This window comes from Coregonus clupeaformis, chromosome 16 (genome assembly GCF_020615455.1).
Source record: "Coregonus clupeaformis isolate EN_2021a chromosome 16, ASM2061545v1, whole genome shotgun sequence".
Classification (NCBI taxonomy): domain Eukaryota; kingdom Metazoa; phylum Chordata; class Actinopteri; order Salmoniformes; family Salmonidae; genus Coregonus; species Coregonus clupeaformis.
The window spans coordinates 57299169-57317376 of NC_059207.1; the positions used below are offsets into that span (position 1 = coordinate 57299169).

The following is an 18208-nucleotide window of genomic DNA, read 5'->3' on the forward strand; positions in this document are numbered from 1 at the left end:
AATTAGATGTTAAATATACTATAACTGCTCCTTTGAGGAAGAATGACACTGTTTGAATACTGACCTTGCTTTCTATAGCCTGTTTAGTAGAGAAATTAGCGTTTAATACTTTGAAACCGCTCCACTCAACAAGGCAACAACAAGGCAGCCGTGGACAAGACCCTAACTGGATGGTGTACATAACAGTGTTTATGGCAGGGTATAGCAGTGATGATGATGATGATGATGATGATGATGAACCAGCAGTAGTCCTCTGAATGCATCAAGGGCTGTATGTGCCTCAGGGAAGGTCACGGTTAGTGTGAACTATTCCCTGTTCTGCCACCTAACGTGTGAAGATACATTATGTGATGTGCATGGACTGTAGTGTTGGGCAATGTTGCTTCCAAAACAGGGCACCTACAGGTTAGACACAAACGCGCACACGTGCACAAGCATCACACACACACACACATGCACACACACACACTTTGTCAGACTCAGAGCCTTGAGTCTAGACCATAGGTAGGCTTAGTCATCATGCTAGTGTGTGGGTGAGCCACAGTTATAGCTCTCGCCTCTCACCCTCATCGGCACTAGAGATCGAATTAGTTCCATTTAAATTGACTGCACTGTCTCGGTCTGTACATCTGCAATGTGGAATATAGCTCAATCAGTGTGAGAATCCCAATGTGTTAAATGTGTCTTTGAGATTCGATTTCTACCTCCCTCTGATATGATTAACACTTGTTTCAGTATTTTTCTATCTCGTCTTAGTCAGTATCTCCTAGCTAGAAAATAGAATAAGATTCTATTCGTTTTTGCCTACAGTATAAATGGTTACTGTTAGCCTGATTTATAGAGGCACAACTCAGAGGATACTAAGTGGTTGTCGAGCACAGTCTCATGAGGCTTGTCCTAGTGGGAACTGCAATAAGTATAGACTTCATGGAAGTGAGAAAATAAAACTGTCAGGGGAGAATTAGTTTTATAACATCAGTTATGCTTTCCTTCATTTATTTTTGTTGGGAAATAGTTGGAAATAGTTGGAACAGCGTTCACAATTTATCACTCAGGCATTTGTCTTCCCTTGTTTAATTAGCTGCCATTGGTGAAGGCTGGATCCCTATGGTTGTCAGGTTTAATAAGCTGCTGTAATGACTGGGACGTGACGAGCTCGTCAGCAAGCTAGGGGACTGTGTGTGTGTGTGTGTGTGTGTGTGTGTGTGTGTGTGTGTGTGTGTTTACGCGCGTGTGGTGTGTGCATAGAGACACAACATCGTCACACTGGACTGGAGGCTGATGTGGGGACAAGGGTAAATGGGAATTTGTTTCTATGAGACATGGCAGAAGGGTAGAAGGGTTACTCAGCTTTTCTCTTCTCTGTGCAGGCAAGTGGAATGGATAGAAAATAATTGGCTAGTACAGTGCCTTCAGAAAGTATTCATACCCCTTGACTTATTCCACATTTTGTTGTGTTACAGCCTGAATTCAAAATGGATTAAATAGATTTCTTTCCGCACCCATCTACAGACAATACCCCATAATGACAACATGAAAACCTGTTTTTAAAAATTGTAGCAAATGTATTGAATATGAAATACTGAAATATCTCATATATATATATAAGTATTCACACCCCTGAGTCAATACTTTGTAGAAGCACCTTTGGCAGTGATTACAGCTGTTAGTCTTTCTGGGTAAGCCTCTAAGAGCTTTCCACACCAATTCTTCAAGCTCTGTCAAATTGGTTGTTGATCATTACTAGACAACCATGTTCAGGTCTTGCCATAGATTGTCAAGTACATTTAAGTCAAAACTGTAACTCGGCCAGTCAGGAACACTCACAGACTTCTTGGTAAGCAGCTCCAGTGTAGATTTGGCCAAATGTTTAAGGTTATTGTCCAGCTGAAAGGTGAATTAATCTCCCAGAGTCTGGTGGAAAGCAGACTGAACCAGGTTTTCCTCTAGGATTTTGCCTGTGCTTAGCTCCATTTATTTTTTATCCTGAAAAACTCCCCAGTCCTTCAAGATTACAAAAATACCCATAACATGATGCAGCCACCACTATGCTTGAAAATATGGAGAGTGGTACTCAGTAATGTGTTGTATTGGATTTGCCACAAACATAACACTTTGTATTCAGGATAAAAAGTGAATTGCTTTGCCAATGTTTTTTGCAGTATTTCTTTAGTGCCTTGTTGCAAGCAGGATGCATGTTTTGGAATATTTGTATTCTGTACAGTCTTCCTTCTTTTCACTCTGTCAATTAGGTTAGTATTGTGGAGTAACTACAATATTGTTGATCCATCTTCAGTTTTCTCCTATCACAGCCATTAAACTCTGTAACTGTTTTAAAGTCAACATTTGCCTCATAGTGAAATCCCTGAGTGGTTTCCTTCCTCTCTGGTAACTGAGTTAGGAAGGACACCTGTATCTTTGTAGTGACTGAGTGTATTGTAATTAATTACTTCACCATGCTCAAAGGGATATTCAATGTCTGTTATTTTTATTTTTTTACCCATCTACCAGTAGGTGCCCTTCTTTGCGAGGCATTGGAAAACCTCCCTTGTCTTTGTGGTTGAGTCTGTGTTTGAAATTCACTGCTCGACTGAGGGACGTTACAGATAATTGTATGTGCGGGGTACAGCGATGAGGTAGTCATTTAAAAATCATGTTTAAAACTATTATTGCACACAGAGTGAGTCCATGCAACTTATTATGTGACTTGTTAAGCACTTTTTAAGCAAGTGTTTACTCCTGAACTTATTTTGGCTTGCCATAACAAAGGGGTTGAATACTTATTGACTCAAGACATTTCAGCTTTTCATTATTCTACATTTAATCCATTTTAAATTCAGGCTGTAACACAACAAAATGTGGAAAATATACTTGTTACTTGGGTTCATGTCAATGCTCTCTGTCTTAGGGCCAGCTTTAATTTGTGTGTGAGTAAGGCTAGCAGGTGAAATAATAAGCTGAAATTACTCTACAGTTTAATATGCTGCCATGTTGTTTTGCTTGTTTGATTTCCCTCCGTGAGGCAATTATGTAACTTCAAAAGAAGACATAATTGCTGTGTGGGTCCTCTAAGACTGTGATATTATTTTGAGCCAGTGCCCATGGCTGCCCAATCTCTCTCTGATGATCTTACTTGTATAACACTATTTGAAATCTGTCAAATATTTGTACTTTGAGCATTTAATCTAGCCTGCCTGGAATGCCATATGGGCAGAGTTTGCAGTTCTGAGACTATTATATTTGTTCATTAAGCCAGGCAAGCTCAATCAACCACAGGTAAAGTATTTGAAAGGATTTTGAATACTATTTGAACCCAGGTCTGCTGAGTTGAAACGTCAGACTCATTTGTTACCCTGTCTATCCACAGAGAAAAGACTGTGTGCTTTAGAGTAGCACCAAAATACAAAAGTATTAAAGTAACAACCCTTGACAGTTTCACTGGATTTAAAGTAAGAGGGATAAAGGGGCTAATGTTATTGAACAAGACATTTAAAGAATGAAATGTCAGAACTGTAATACAGTGGTGCTAAATCTCAGCGTAATGTGTTTAAGGTTGTATGTTACATAATCAGGTTTGCACTAGCGAGTACAAGTTATTTATCCCTGTTATATTCAAATGAGGACTTCAAAACGTCTTTATTGTGCAACCTCTCCAAAGGTACATTTGTTTTATTCATGATATGCTGCTTTGTTTGTCCTTATTGCCGCCAGAGCAATGTTCTTGCATAATTTAAGAAAAGTTTGAGAGAAGAGATTAATTAACCGCCAAAAGCTAGGCTACATCTCAAAGTTTAATTTTGTGGTATAACTGAATATTGCCTGATATCTGCCTGCTTTGCCTACGTAACTTTATATATTATTATTTAATTTTTTGTTCTATATCAGCACATACTTTACGTGACTATATACCATTAAAATAAACAACCAGTTTCCACTTCTGTCACATATCTGTACAATATGATATGTCCATGTGTGCCCCCCTGATCCCTGAGGCATAGTCTATTTCAGACCACATAGAGGAAAGTGCTATTTTTCAGGGTTTTCTTGGGTCACAGTCCCTCTGCTGCTTGCGTAGGCATGTGTGTGTGTGTGTGTGTGTGTGTGTGTGTGTGTGTGTGTGTGTGTGTGTGTGTGTGCAAGCATGTATTCTTGCGTAGGCATGTGTGTGTGTGTGTGTGTGTGTGTGTGTGTGTGTGTGTGTGTGTGTGTGTGTGTGTGTGTGTGTGTGTGTGTGTGTGTGCAAGCATGTATTCTTGCGTAGGCATGTGTGTACATACAGTATGTGTGTATATGTGTGCACGTGCGTGCGTATTGTATGTGGTCATGAATGTGTATGTCCAAGTGTGCCATTGGTGTTCTCCCCTCTCTGGCCATGTTATGTTGAAGCAGACAGCTGTGGTGTTGTGTAGCCTGTGGAGATTGACGCTGCTTGCTCCTGTTCCAATGTGTTTTGACAGAACAGTGTTACAGTGGCTCTCGGCTCCCATCTGCAGTGTGAAGGAGGTAGTGATGCATGACCAGTGATTATGAGGGATTAGGGACCCTGGTCGCTCCGACTGCAGTGTGTGTGTCCGTGTGTCCGTGTGTCCGTGTGTGTTGTCGCCCCAGACTGCCATTCCATTCCCACTGTCGCCAGCCTTATTTTCAGTACTGGAAGGAGATTTAAGGGGACCTTTTTGAGTGTTATTAGTGCTATATATTGCTGTTTTCCAAAAAGGTACATGTAGCGGAGGCCATTTGAAATCACGCTCTGGCAATTATTGGCCTTGACTAAGTATAAAACCCAATAGTAGCCCTTGGACCAAGGTGATTTCCCTTTGGTTTAATGGCAATAGCTCCTGGTTATGAATTCCCCCTTTTACATACACACATTGACAAAGCATCAACGTATCCTAAGAGCTATATTTGCCATTTGCGCATCAAATAGTGCTCATTTAGTTGTGTCTGTTTGCTCCTGTTGCAGTTTTATTTGTATGACACACATTTTTATATCAGCCATTTCCCCACAATATGTACATATTCATCGATTCAATGAAGCATTAACTTGTCAAATTAGCTATATTTTGCTCATAAAATACTACTGATCATTCAGTTGTGTCGGTCTGCTCCTTGTGGTAAACTGCTGCTACTGCTCAGTGTCTGCTGGAGGTAAGGCTGCTGTTCCCTCCATCACCATTAGGTGGCTCTGTGGAGACTGAGTACGGTCCTCTCCTCAGCACTTGTTTTCTTCCTCTTATCCTTTTCCCTTCCTTCATTCTAAATCTATTTTTTTTTCTTGCACCACATTCAATCTCCATCACTTTTTTATTACATTACCTGTATCATTTCCTTCCCATACTGGACTCAGTCCGTCTTCACTTTTCTTCTTGCAATTGCTTTTCCTGGAGTTGCTATCTATTGATCATTCTAAAGTGTTTGTGACAGGCTGTATTTAGTCTTTCCCTGTATTATCCTCTTCACCATAGGACAACATAAAAGGTTTTAGGGGTTCAGTAATGTTGGAAAATATACTGTAGGCCATGGTGAGGAGTGGATGTTCCGTTTATGTTTTGGTGTTGTAAATGAGGTCCTATATTAAGTGCATACAAGCATCCTAGTGTTAGTTAATTGCAGTGCACCTGTTCATATGCCTGTGGCTGTTGGTCTGGTGGTGCCACATCAGGGGTTGTGTCTACACTGTAAAAGACTACTCAATTTAGATGAGACATGGGAGTGATTATTGATTATAGGAGTGTCCGATCTGGTGGCAACTGCAAGCTTCAAGTATTACTGAGATTTCACAGTATGAATAAGTCATCCATCACTCTTGTTTTGTAAATTAATAAACCTCACCTCAGTGATCCTATGCATTAAGTACAATTATTCATAATGGAGTAAAGGCACTTTACACTACAAAACTGTTAATACACATTATATTTAGGTGCACAGAATGACAGCTGAGGCAATGTGAAGTGATCAAAATACATATTTGATCACACCCACCTTTGAACATCTTGCAAGTAATGTAACAATGTGTGCAGTTACACTAGCAACAGAGGCACACGTCTACTGGTAGAATGGTTTGACGTTGGACTGATGACGTCTTGAGGCTGAGATAAAATGGAACTCACATCTCCAAAGGATGGAGTGCTGCTCAATAACAAGATGAAGCTCCCAGCACTTTCTCACATGATTTTGTGATGCAGAAAGGAAGGGAAAGCAAGTCTACCTTGGTCTATATTGCCTCAGAAGTGCGTTCAGGATGCAGTTTTGAATTTCAGTCGCTCCATAAGCTGGTACTGACAACAGAGAGGTAACATATTGTTCATTCTCGGCTGGGGGTAACTTGGGAGCGGGTGAAGGATGGCTGTCGCTAAGCTCACGCCGTCTCCCTCGGAGATAGACCCAGACGTCAAGACCGAGGCGACGAAAACACCGGAGGAGCCGACTTGGGTCAACCCGTCGAAGCCGATACGGACGATGGGCTCTTTTGGGAGTGATGCTGGGCAAAGGTACCGCACATTGACCCGCATGAAGCCGCTGCATGTCTCAGGCTAAGAGCACCAGTTCGATATCAAACCTGCAGCATCCTCAAATCCCCAAGCGCATGTCGCAAAGCACAGTCTAATTGTATCCCATATAGGCTATTGATCATTATCTTTAGGCAAAGGATATGCATTGACCTATGTTATGATACATTCGTATCGAATATATAGCCTACATTCCTTAATCGATTCTATCCTTTGCAAAAATGAAAACAACAAATCGCGATCTCTGTTTTCCAGTCTATTGATAGGTTTAGGCTATATTGACACATGATATGCGCAATTTATGAAGCTGATTTATGACGGATTGGCAACGCTGACTGCACGCAATGGCACTGTTTGTTACAGTAGCGCAAATTGGCACTGTATGTGCCACCCACTTGTAAATCATATTTATCTCAACCCCTGTTGTTGAGGTTTTTCTGGGTTTTTCTTTATGTTTGCAGTTTGCTTTCTGTGCATCGCTTACATAATTCTGAGGATGCTGCGGCTCTTTATAGATGTCTGAAGCAATATCATATCATGGTAATCGCGGGTGTAGGGACCGTACAATTGCTTTATTGGTTGCATGGATGATCTTGACACATTTTTATTGATATTTTGCTCATTCAAGTGATTTAATCGATTTCAATCTCCATGATAGACATTTACATTTGAGTCATTTAGCAGACGCTCTTACCCAGAGCAACTTACAGGAGCAATTAGCGTTAAGAGCCTTGCTCTGGGGCACATCGACAGAGCCCTGTCGGCTCGGCTCGGGGATTCGAGAATTCGAACCAGCTACCTTTAAGTTACTGTCTGCTTTGCAATGCAAACCACAGGTGATTATGTGTGTGTGTGTGTGTGTGTGAGTGTGTGTAACCTACATATGTGTGTAGCCTAGGCTACATGTGTGCCAGAGCACATCAGAAACTACAGTGGAGTAGCATTACCCGTACTCCCCAGCCAAGTCACATGAAATGCTGCTCTTTGAATGGGACTACACGGTTTCATTAAGGGGGAGGATATACAGGCAGCCTACATTGGCCTGCTGAATAAAGGTCAGTATGGGTGTTAAAATGCTCTCTTTATCCCAGAACTGTATGCAGTCCCACAACCTTACCATTCTCATCCCTTTTCACTATTGCTCTCAGCACTTTACTGCATAATTCAATTAATGATGTTGGTTGGGCAGAAACCTGCAAGAATGTTATGAGTCTGCTACAGTATTTCTGCTGTGTAGCATAATCCACAGAGGGGCAAAGCCAGGTTGAGGTTGGTGCAGGGTGTCAAATCTTTCAATATCTGCAGAGAGTTGCGCTAAGTCAATACAGTTAATTACAGCTGTTTTAACATTATTAACAGTTACATATGCCTGTAATGTTTAGTTCTGACGTTTATGCACCATTGAATCCACTTACCTGTGATTTTCCAATGTCACTGGCTTCATTAACTATTCAGAAACATTGACACACGTGTGTTAACCGTTCTCTGTATACCATTACAACAAGAATTCTGTCAAAGGGAATACAATATTGATGAGGCTATAGTATACTGCCTTACTGACTGTGAAAATAAGACAGTATAGTCTGTAGGCAGTATATGTTTCTCTTTCAAATGCAGTATCGCGGATGGGGATGCTACAGGAGAATGTCAGACCATCCGTCTGTGAGCTGAAGCTGAAGCGCAGCTGGGTCATGCAACAAGACAATGATCCAAAACACACAATAAAGTCTACATGAACATTTCTAGTCCAGACCTAATCCCAATTGAGATGTTGTGGCAGGACTTGAAACGAGCAGTTCATGCTTGAAAACCCACACATCACTGAGTTAAAGCAGTTCTGCATGGAAGAGTGGGCCAAAATTCCGCCACAGCGACGTGAGAGACTGATCAACAACTACAGGAAGCATTTGGTTGGAGTCATTGCAGCTAAAGGTGGCACAACCAGTTATTGAGTGTAAGGGGGCAATTACTTTTTCACACAGGGGAATTGGGTGTTGCATAACTTTGTTTATGAAATAAATATGTAATTGTTGTGTTATTTGTTCACTTACAGTGGGGAAAAAAAGTATTTAGTCAGCCACCAATTGTGCAAGTTCTCCCACTTAAAAAGATGAGAGAGGCCTGTAATTTTCATCATAGGTACACGTCAACTATGACAGACAAATTGAGGAAAAAAAATCCAGAAAATCCCATTGTAGGATTTTTAATGAATTTATTTGCAAATTATGGTGGAAAATAAGTATTTGGTCACCTACAAACAAGCAAGATTTCTGGCTCTCACAGACCTGTAACTTCTTCTTTCAGAGGCTCCTCTGTCCTCCACTTGTTACCTGTATTAATGGCACCTGTTTGAACTTGTTATCAGTATAAAATACACCTGTCCACAACCTCAAACAGTCACACTCCAAACTTCACAATGGCCAAGACCAAAGAGCTGTCAAAGGACACCAAAAACAAAATTGTAGACCTGCACCAGGCTGGGAAGACTGAATCTGCAATAGGTAAGCAGCTTGGTTTGAAGAAATCAACTGTGGGAGCAATTATTAGGAAATGGAAGACATACAAGACCACTGATAATCTCCCTCGATCTGGGGCTCCACGCAAGATCTCACCCCGTGGGGTCAAAATGATCACAAGAACGGTGAGCAAAAATCCCAGAACCACCTAGTGAATGACCTGCAAAGAGCTGGGACCAAAGTAACAAAGCCAACCATCAGTAACACACTACGCCGCCAGGGACTCAAATCCTGCAGTGCGAGACGTGTCCCCCTGCTTAAGCCAGTACATGTCCAGGCCCATCTGAAGTGCATTTGGATGATCCAGAAGAGGATTGGGAGAATGTCATATGGTCAGATGAAACCAAAATATAACTTTTTGGTAAAAACTCAACTCGTCATGTTTGGAGGACAAAGAATGCTGAGTTGCATCCAAAGAACACCATACCTACTGTGAAGCATGGGGGTGGAAACATCATGCTTTGGGGCTGTTTTTCTGCAAAGGGACCAGGACGACTGATCCGTGTAAAGGAAAGAATGAATGGGGCCATGTATCGTGAGATTTTGAGTGAAACCCTCCTTCCATCAGCAAGGGCATTGAAGATGAAACGTGGCTGGGTCTTTCAGCATGACAATGATCCCAAACACACCGCCCGGGCAACGAAGGAGTGGCTTCGTAAGAAGCATTTCAAGGTCCTGGAGTGGCTTAGCCAGTCTCCAGATCTCAACCCCCATAGAAAATCTTTGGAGGGAGTTGAAAGTTTGTGTTGCCCAGCGACAGCCCCAAAACATCACTGCTCTAGAGGAGATCTGCATGGAGGAATGGGACAAAATACCAGCAACAGTGTGTGAAAACCTTGTGAAGACTTACAGAAAACGTTTGACCTGTGTCATTGCCAACAAAGGGTATATAACAAAGTATTGAGAAACTTTTGTTATTGACCAAATACTTATTTTCCACCATCATATGCCAATAAATTCATAAAAAATCCTACAATGTGATTTTCTGGATTTTTTTTCCTCATTTTGTCTGTCATAGTTGACGTGTACCTATGATGAAAATTACAGGCCTCTCTCATCTTTTTAAGTGGGAGAACTTGCACAATTGGTGGCTGACTAAATACTTTTTTTCCCCACTGTATGTTCCCTTTATCTAATATTAGGTTTTGGTTGAAGATCTGATAACATTCAGTATAACAAATATGCAAAAGTAGAGAAAATTAGAAAGGGGGCAAATACTTTTTCGTAGCACTGTACCATAGAGCAGGGGTAGGCAAGCATGGTCCTGGAGGGCCACAGGCACTTCATGTTTTTGATTTAAAGTTACAATCTGAAGCCCGCACTCGACCCTAACCCGCAAATATAGAAAATACGCTGTACAGTCAGAAATGGCTGAACTATTTTTTGACAGGCCTTTTTAGATAGGTCTGTGTTTCTGCTTATAATTTCCAACATTTGTGTAGGCTATTTGTTAGTCAGGCTATGTGTTAGTATATAATTAGATACATGCAGCTTTTCTTCTGTCATTACTAGAATACTAAATAAATCCTTGATCACCAGAATAACCCGCAACTATAGAAAATGCGCTGTACAGTCAGAGATGGCGGAACTATTTTTTGACAGGCCTTTTTAGATAGGCCTATGTTTCTGCTTATAATTTCCGACATTTTGGTAGGCTATTTGTTAGTCAACTTGTCTATAATTAGATAGATGCAGCTTCTCTTCTGTCATTACTTGTTGCCCTAGAATACTACATAAACCCTTGCTCACAATAATAATGTCATAAAAAATCTATAGAAGGGCCTCCCGAGTGGCGCAGCGGTCTAAGGCACTGCATTGCAGTGCTTGAGGTGTCACTACAGACCTGGGTTCGATCCCGATCCCAGGCTGTGTCGCAGCCGGCCGTGACCGGGAGACCCATGAGGCGGTGCACAATTGGCCCAGCGTCGTCTGGGTTAGGGGAGGGTTTGGCCGGCCGGGATGTCCTTGTCCCATCGTGCTCTAGCGACTCCTTGTGGCGGGCCGGGCGCATGCACGCTGACTTCGGTCGGCAATTGTATGGTGTTTCCTCCGACACATTGTTGCGGCTGGCTTCCCGGGTTAAGCGAGCAGTTTGTCAAGAAGCAGTGCTGCTTGACAGGGTTGGGTTTTGGAGGACGCATGGCTCTCGATCTTCACCTCTTCCGAGTCCATACGGGAGTTGCAGTAATGGGACAAGACTGTAACAACCAATTGGATATCACGGAAAAGGGGTCAATAATAATAAAATAAAATTTAAAAATCGATAGAACGAATGCTTCAATCTAGTTGACAGTGGTAAAGGTTGTTTTCTCTTTCCTCTTTCATCTCTGCTTCTCTCATGCAGCAAAGACGTTTAGGGACCGGGGAGAAAATGCAATAAAAAAATTTTAAAACAGGAAGGATAAAAATAGGCCTAATAAAAAACCTCAATGTAGCATATAGATATGAATTGCACAGGAATTATACATTTATGGATATTTAATGCATTGTTTTCTCTATATTAAACCCGCCCGCCACCCACCCGCTCTTCATCCACGCGGATATAACCGCGGGGACTGCGGGTTAGGAGTCAACCCGTGCATCACTAGCGCTTGTGTATGTGCATTCATGTGTGTGTGCGTGCGTGTCAGATAGTGTGCGTGCGTGTCAGATAGATAGTGTTTCTCAGATGATGATGATGATGATGATGATGGTGGTTATGACTCTAAGCCCATGCAGCTTAACACACTCACAAAAGCCTCTGAGTCATCGTGCACTGATCTAAATACACTGGAGTGAGAATGAGAATAAATCGGTTCACTGTTGTTGACTGTACTGGATGCAGCCAGGCACAGTCTTCACTGAATAGCCTACAGTGTTGTTTTGCTGCTGCGGCATGGAATGATAAACACAGTAGAATATAGCAGAGATGGTCTGAGGCATTTGTAATATCTGTTATCATATTAAATAGTCAAACAGCACCACACATTAGATAGTTAGTCAGATGTGCTGATATTTGATGCATTGATCTTGTATGATTTGCATAATAGTGTTCATATCCATATCATTTAACTTTACACTTACATTTTACATGTCCATGTATTGTGTGACAAACATTTTATAGTACAAAAATGTTATATTACTGTGTCTGTGACTGCAACAAAATTCCCACTTCCCATCTTTTAATTAACTTCCTTCAGACAGGATGTTGTCAGTCAGTCAGTCAGAGATCAGAGTGCTCCATGGAAAGGCAGTGAAATATGATCAGCGTGAGACCTGTCCTCTACGTGTTCAGTGTTCAGCTCTAGAGAGGATGATGGAGGGATGGAAGTAAGGAGAGATTGAAGGAAGGAGTGAGAATCAATAATATGACCCATCTCCATTGACCCACCACTCCATTCCTCCACACTCCTCTCTGTTTAGTTATTCATTACGGCATTATTTATATGCCTTGGAATCCCCTCGGTGCCGTGCTAGGATGCTTCCGGTACATTCATACCAACAGCTGGTTTGGAGGATTTACATTTAGGATGTAAACAAACAGTGTAACCAAGACTTACAGTAAGCTAATATAGTAGTTTGCTTTCCAAGGATATAGGACGTTGATACTGTAAGATCTTGTTTTATAATACTATAAAATATTTGTATGATATTCTGATTATGGGAATATTCTGATTATGGGATTATAGAGTTAATAGTCCTCGCTTCCTAAGCATGTGCCTTATATCATGAAACTAAAAAGATAGATGAATTATGTGCATCTGTATCCCTATAGAATCAATTGAGATGTTACTTAGGTTTGATACATTAGGGATAAATCATAAATTATACACTGGGTCGTTCGAGCCCTGAATGCTGATTGGCTGGCAGCCATTTTATATCAGACCGTATACCACGGATATGACAAAACATTTATCTTTCTGCTCTAATTACGTTGGTAACCAGTTTATAATAGCAATAAGGCACCTCTGGGGTTTGTGATATATGGCCAATATACCACGGCTAAGGGCTTAATATTATGAAACCCACATTTGTTGTACTTTTTAACCCTTTTTCGTGATATCCAATTGTTAGTTACAGTCTTGTCCGATCGCTGCAACTCCTGTATGGACTCGGGAGAGGCGAAGGTCGAGAGCCACGCGTCCTCCGAAACACGTCCCCGCCAAGCCGCACTGCTTACTTAACCCAGAAGCCAGCCGCACCAATGTTTCGGAGGAAACACTGTACAGCTGGCGACCGAAGTCAGCGTGCATGCGCCCGGCCCGCCACAAGGAGTCACTCGCCTGCGACACAGCCCGGGATCAAACCCGGGTCTGTAGTGACGCCTCAAGCACTGCGATGCAGTGCCTTCGACCGCTGCGCCACTCGGGAGGCCCTTCTATTGATTGAAGCTGATTCAAATAATGAAAGCTTGATGTTGAGTTGATCATTTGAATCAGCTGTGTAGTACTAGGGCAAAAAACTAAAATGTGCACCCCTTGGGGTCCCCAGGGCCGAGTTTGGGAAACTGTTATAGATGTTACTCAGGTCTGATACAGAGATACGTATGAAGTTCCTGATCATGAAAAGATAAATGAAGTGTGTGCACGCTTACAAAATCTATTGAGATGTAACTCACATTTAATACTATGGTATAAATACTATAGTATGTCGCTGGTTTGAATCTCTGAGCTTACTAGGTGGATCATTTGTAAATGTGCCCTTGAGCATTGCTACTGGATAAGAGCGTCTACTAAATGACAAAAAGGAATGGCTTGGCCACAATGCTCTGGCCTTAATAGTAATAACAACTTCTGCCTAGGGAATGGCTGGAGGATGCTGGTGACGGATTGCAGGGGGATTTGTTGCTCTGCTGGCTGAGGCTGCTGCTTTTCTAATTGAAGTGAGGAGAGGAGAGGGCTATGCCTGAAAAGACTGAACGCAATGTTCTTTCTCTTTGTTAGTTCTCTGCCTTCGTTTAATCTCTTACAGCCTCACATGTCGTCTCTAAGCCCCCTGTACCACAATAATTGATTATGTATAGGCTTATCCTATTCAGCTGTTTTTCTATGTAGGGCCACTGAAGCTAGCTACAGTGAGCTCCAAAAGAATTGGGACAGTGACACATTTGTTGATGTTTTGACACATTGCATTATTCACCATTCATTTCTATTGCGCACAAAATAATCTGAAACACAACCAAAACAAACGGCAAATGCATCAAACACATTTGTAGAGTCACAAGCTTGATGTCATTGCGTACTATGAATATGGGACCAAATACTTCACTCTTTACTACTTTAATACACATATAAGTGAATTTGTCCCAAACAGTTCCCTCGATATGGATGAAAATACCCTCAAATTAAAGCTGACAGTCTGCACGTTAACCTCATAGTCGTTGTATCATTTCAAATCCAAAGTGCTTGAGTACACAGTCAAAACAACAACAAATGTGTCACTGTCCCAATACTTTTGGAGCTCACTGTATAAAGGGACGTGCATCTGAAATCTCCATTTCTGGGGTTGTGTTGGTGCTTATTTATAGCTATCTTAATATAACTGTTCAGTTATGGTTATGATTTCCTTGCCTTTGAGCAAATCTGGCTTAATGAGCTGTTTTAAAAGTAAACTGCCCCTTAGAATCAACTTCTCTGGTTTTAAATGGCCTATGTGGCATCGATATGAGTCAGAAACATTAATTATAGTGTTAAAATTGACTACAAAGTGTAAATAGGATAATTTCAGTCTCGTCCAAAGCTGAGCTTTCTAAGTAAGTTTGTCACTATTTACTGGAGGATTGGGTATGGATTACGATCATGCCCACTTGCCCAGTGCCTACTAACAGGAGAAAAGTAGCCGTGCTGTACACTTTATCCAATCATAGCAGCCAGAACCTCCAGACAGTCAGACAGACCTGCCCATTACACAGCGCCTCAGACTTGCTTACATAAGACAACACGTCGCCAATGTTATGTTGAAATAACCCTTGTCTCTAAGCTCTTTTGGAGTGGCCATTTGCTGATGTGTTTGATAGTGTCAATCACTCTAGTCTGCCACTTTTTGGGGCAAAATTAGAATTGAGACGATCAGTTCGCACTTGTATCCCAACTGCAATTTGTCAATAATCCAAAACCCTGTTTTGTAACATGATTCCCTATTTAACACTGCCAGACAGACACACACTTTGGAAATAGATAGTGAGAAAGTTGTAAAAAACTAAACGGCACCGAAGCACACGTCGTCAGTGACTTGATAAGCTGATTGTGGCCTGGCTGCTCAATGTGCCTGCTAGCTACTACTTGCTAGATTAATTGACAAACACAGAGTTGGAATTTAGCTAACTAGCAAGTGATTTTGGGCACTGATAAACAGCGTGTAGCTTGTGCTTTATTTACGATAGTTTGACAGTTTGCAGATGATGCAGTTATTTTAAGACTCGATAGACTGTATGCACTGCACTGACTAGTTTTTCATGCACATTTTTTTACTTGAGAAATACTGCACCAAACACCTTAGCTAGATGTAAAATTGCGCGACTAAGACCTCCTCGGCAAAAACGTCTAAATTAATTACAGATTTCTTGATTCATCCTAGATTATTTCTGACTATTTTAAGGAAGTGGCTATGTTGTTACTACAGTGACTCGGGGGATAAACAACAGTATCAGCCAGGGTACGATATACAAACATAACACACCCACATCAAACCACACCCCAAGACAACTCTGGTTTGGTTTAAGTCATGGCCACTAGCATTTCTTAATGAGCAATCTTCAAAACGAGGCCAAATCAGGGAGTGCAGTCGCCCTTTAACGTGGTCCTCAGGGTAAATTATGTCACAATTGTTATCATTAGGGCTGCATTCTGAGGCAGAAGCATTTCTCATCAGTTGACTTGAAAGGCGAAGTAGCCCCCATGGAAGCATTGTCGTGATTGGTGCGTTGTGAGTTCCTACCCACAATCCCAAAATCCCTGTTGAAAGATTACTTTTTTTAAAGTCTTTACTTTGATAGTTGATTTGGGCTAAAAGCTGCCAATAACATTCAGGAGGGTGTATATGCCTGTGTGTGTGTGTGTGTGTGTGTGTGTGTGTTTGTGTGTGTGCGTACATGCGCCTGTGCGTGTGTGCATGTGTTTGGGTGTATGTGTGTGTGTGCGTGCATGCATGCATGCGTGAAGACCCTTACAAACACTGTATGCAAATACCTAACATGTTTAAGTCACTGTATGTCCCTTTGGATTATAAGGACAGTATCATTCCCCAGAGGTGTTGGCAGAGGCAGGTGTGACTTCAGGAGGCGTTGCTCTATTGGACATGATGATCTGTGTCATTCCCTTGGCTTGTACACCTCTGGAGCACTCCATGCCAAATGCTAATCAGGCTTGGGAAGTGTAGTTCTAAGCCCGTGGCAAGCTTCCAGTTTTGGGAAAAGGATGGAAAACTACAAGTTCCAGCAGCCCTCTAAATTACTGCAGAGTCTCATGTGGCCCCACAACATTTCAATAGGTCCTTGACAAGTGACAGAGGATTCAGCCAGTGTCAGCAGCATGGATCTGCGTTAATTCACTAATACCTGCCGTGTTTAGCACTAGTTTAGCACTAGCAGTTGCTGTTTTTTATATGAATTGGTTTGCCGGATCTACTGTCAAGGTGAGATGAGAATCAATTTGTTCCTGCATTGCATGCCTCGGGGGCTAAACAGAGTGTTACAGTGTTTATGATACACTACCTCACCTGTATGATTACCAAGACAACAGAGACTTGCAGGCTCCTCCAGTGGGCCTGTGATGCCTCTGATACCAGAGGCAGAGATAGAGTGGTTGATACTGTAGCAGTAGATATGTAATCAACAGAGCTAATTAGAGGAAGAACATCTGTATATCACCTGCCTCTTGAGTACCAGTGCCTTGGGAAAGTATTCAGACCCCTTGACTTTTTCCACATTTTGTTACGTTACAGCCTTATTCTAAAATTGATTAAATCGTTTTTTTCCCTCATAAATCTACACACAATACCCCATAATGACAAAGCAGAAACAGGTTTTTATAAATTTTTGCTAATTTATAAAAACAAAAAACCTGAAATATAACATTTACATAAGTATTCAGACACTTTACAAAGTACTTTGTTGAAGCACCTTTGGCAGCGATTACAGCATCAAGTCTTCTTGGGTATGACGCTACAAGCTAGGCACACCTGTATTTGAGGAGTTTCTCCCATTCTTCTCTGCAGATCCTCTCAAGCTCAGGTTGGATGGGGAGTGTTGCTGCACAGCTATTTTCAGGTCTCTCCAGAGATGTTCAATTGGGTTCAAGTCCGGGCTCTGGCTGGGCCACTCAAGGACATTCAGAGACTTGTCCCGAAGCCACTCCTGCGTTGTCCTGGCTGTGTGCTTAGTCATTGTTCTGTTGGAAGGTGAACCTTCTCCCCAGTCTGAGGTCCTGAGTGCTCTGGAGCAGGTTTTCATCAAGGATCTCTCTGTACTTTGCTCCATTCATCTTTGCCTCAATCCTGACTAGTCTCCCAGTCCCTGCTGCTGAAAAACACCCCACAGCATGATGCTGCCAACACCATGCTTCACCGTAGGGATGGTGCCAGGTTTCCTCCAGATGTGACGCTTGGCATTCAGGCCAAAGAGTTCAATCTTGGTTTCATCAGACCAGAGAATCTTGTTTCTCAGTGTCTGAGACTCTTCAGGTGCCTTTTGGCAAACTCCAAACGGGCTGTCATGTGCCTTTTACTGAGGAGTGGCTTCAGTCTGGCCACTCTACCATAAAAGCCTGATTGGTGGAGTGCTGCAGAGATGGTTGTCCTTCTGGAAGGTTCTCCCATCTCCACAGAGGAACTCTAGAGCTCTGTCAGAGTGACTATCGGGTTCTTGGTCTCCTCCCTGACCAAGGCTCTTCTCCCCCGATTTCCTCAGTTTGGCTGGGCGGCCAGCTCTAGGAAGTGTCTTGGTGGTTCCAAACTTCTTCCATTTAAGAATGATGGAAGATGAGAAATATTTTGGTACCCTTCCCCAGATCTGTGCCTCGGCACAATCCTGTCTCGGAGCTCTACGGACAATTCCTTCGACCTCATAGCTTGGTTTTTGCTCTGACATGACTTTCAGTTGGATTTGTATTAAAGTGCCACTGAACACGCTGATTGGCACTTTTGTTTTTCTGTTTCTCATTAGAAAAATGAGATTTGTCTGAGGTGTGTTTCCTGACCGATTCCGCA

General features: G+C 42.1%; 1 protein-coding gene across 8 annotated transcripts in view; it reads left to right on the plus strand.

The window, feature by feature from the left end:
• The first annotated feature begins 5960 nt into the window (after positions 1-5960).
• Positions 5961-18208, plus strand: part of LOC121585199 (potassium channel subfamily T member 1) — a 79500-nt gene continuing 67252 nt past the window's right edge. For all 8 annotated transcript variants that reach the window (XM_041901625.2, XM_041901629.2, XM_041901628.2 and 5 more), the window contains exon 1: positions 5961-6491. In XM_041901625.2, the coding sequence (XP_041757559.1) occupies positions 6343-6491 (149 nt within the window). In that variant the 5' untranslated portion in view covers positions 5961-6342. The remainder of the gene's footprint in view (positions 6492-18208) is intronic.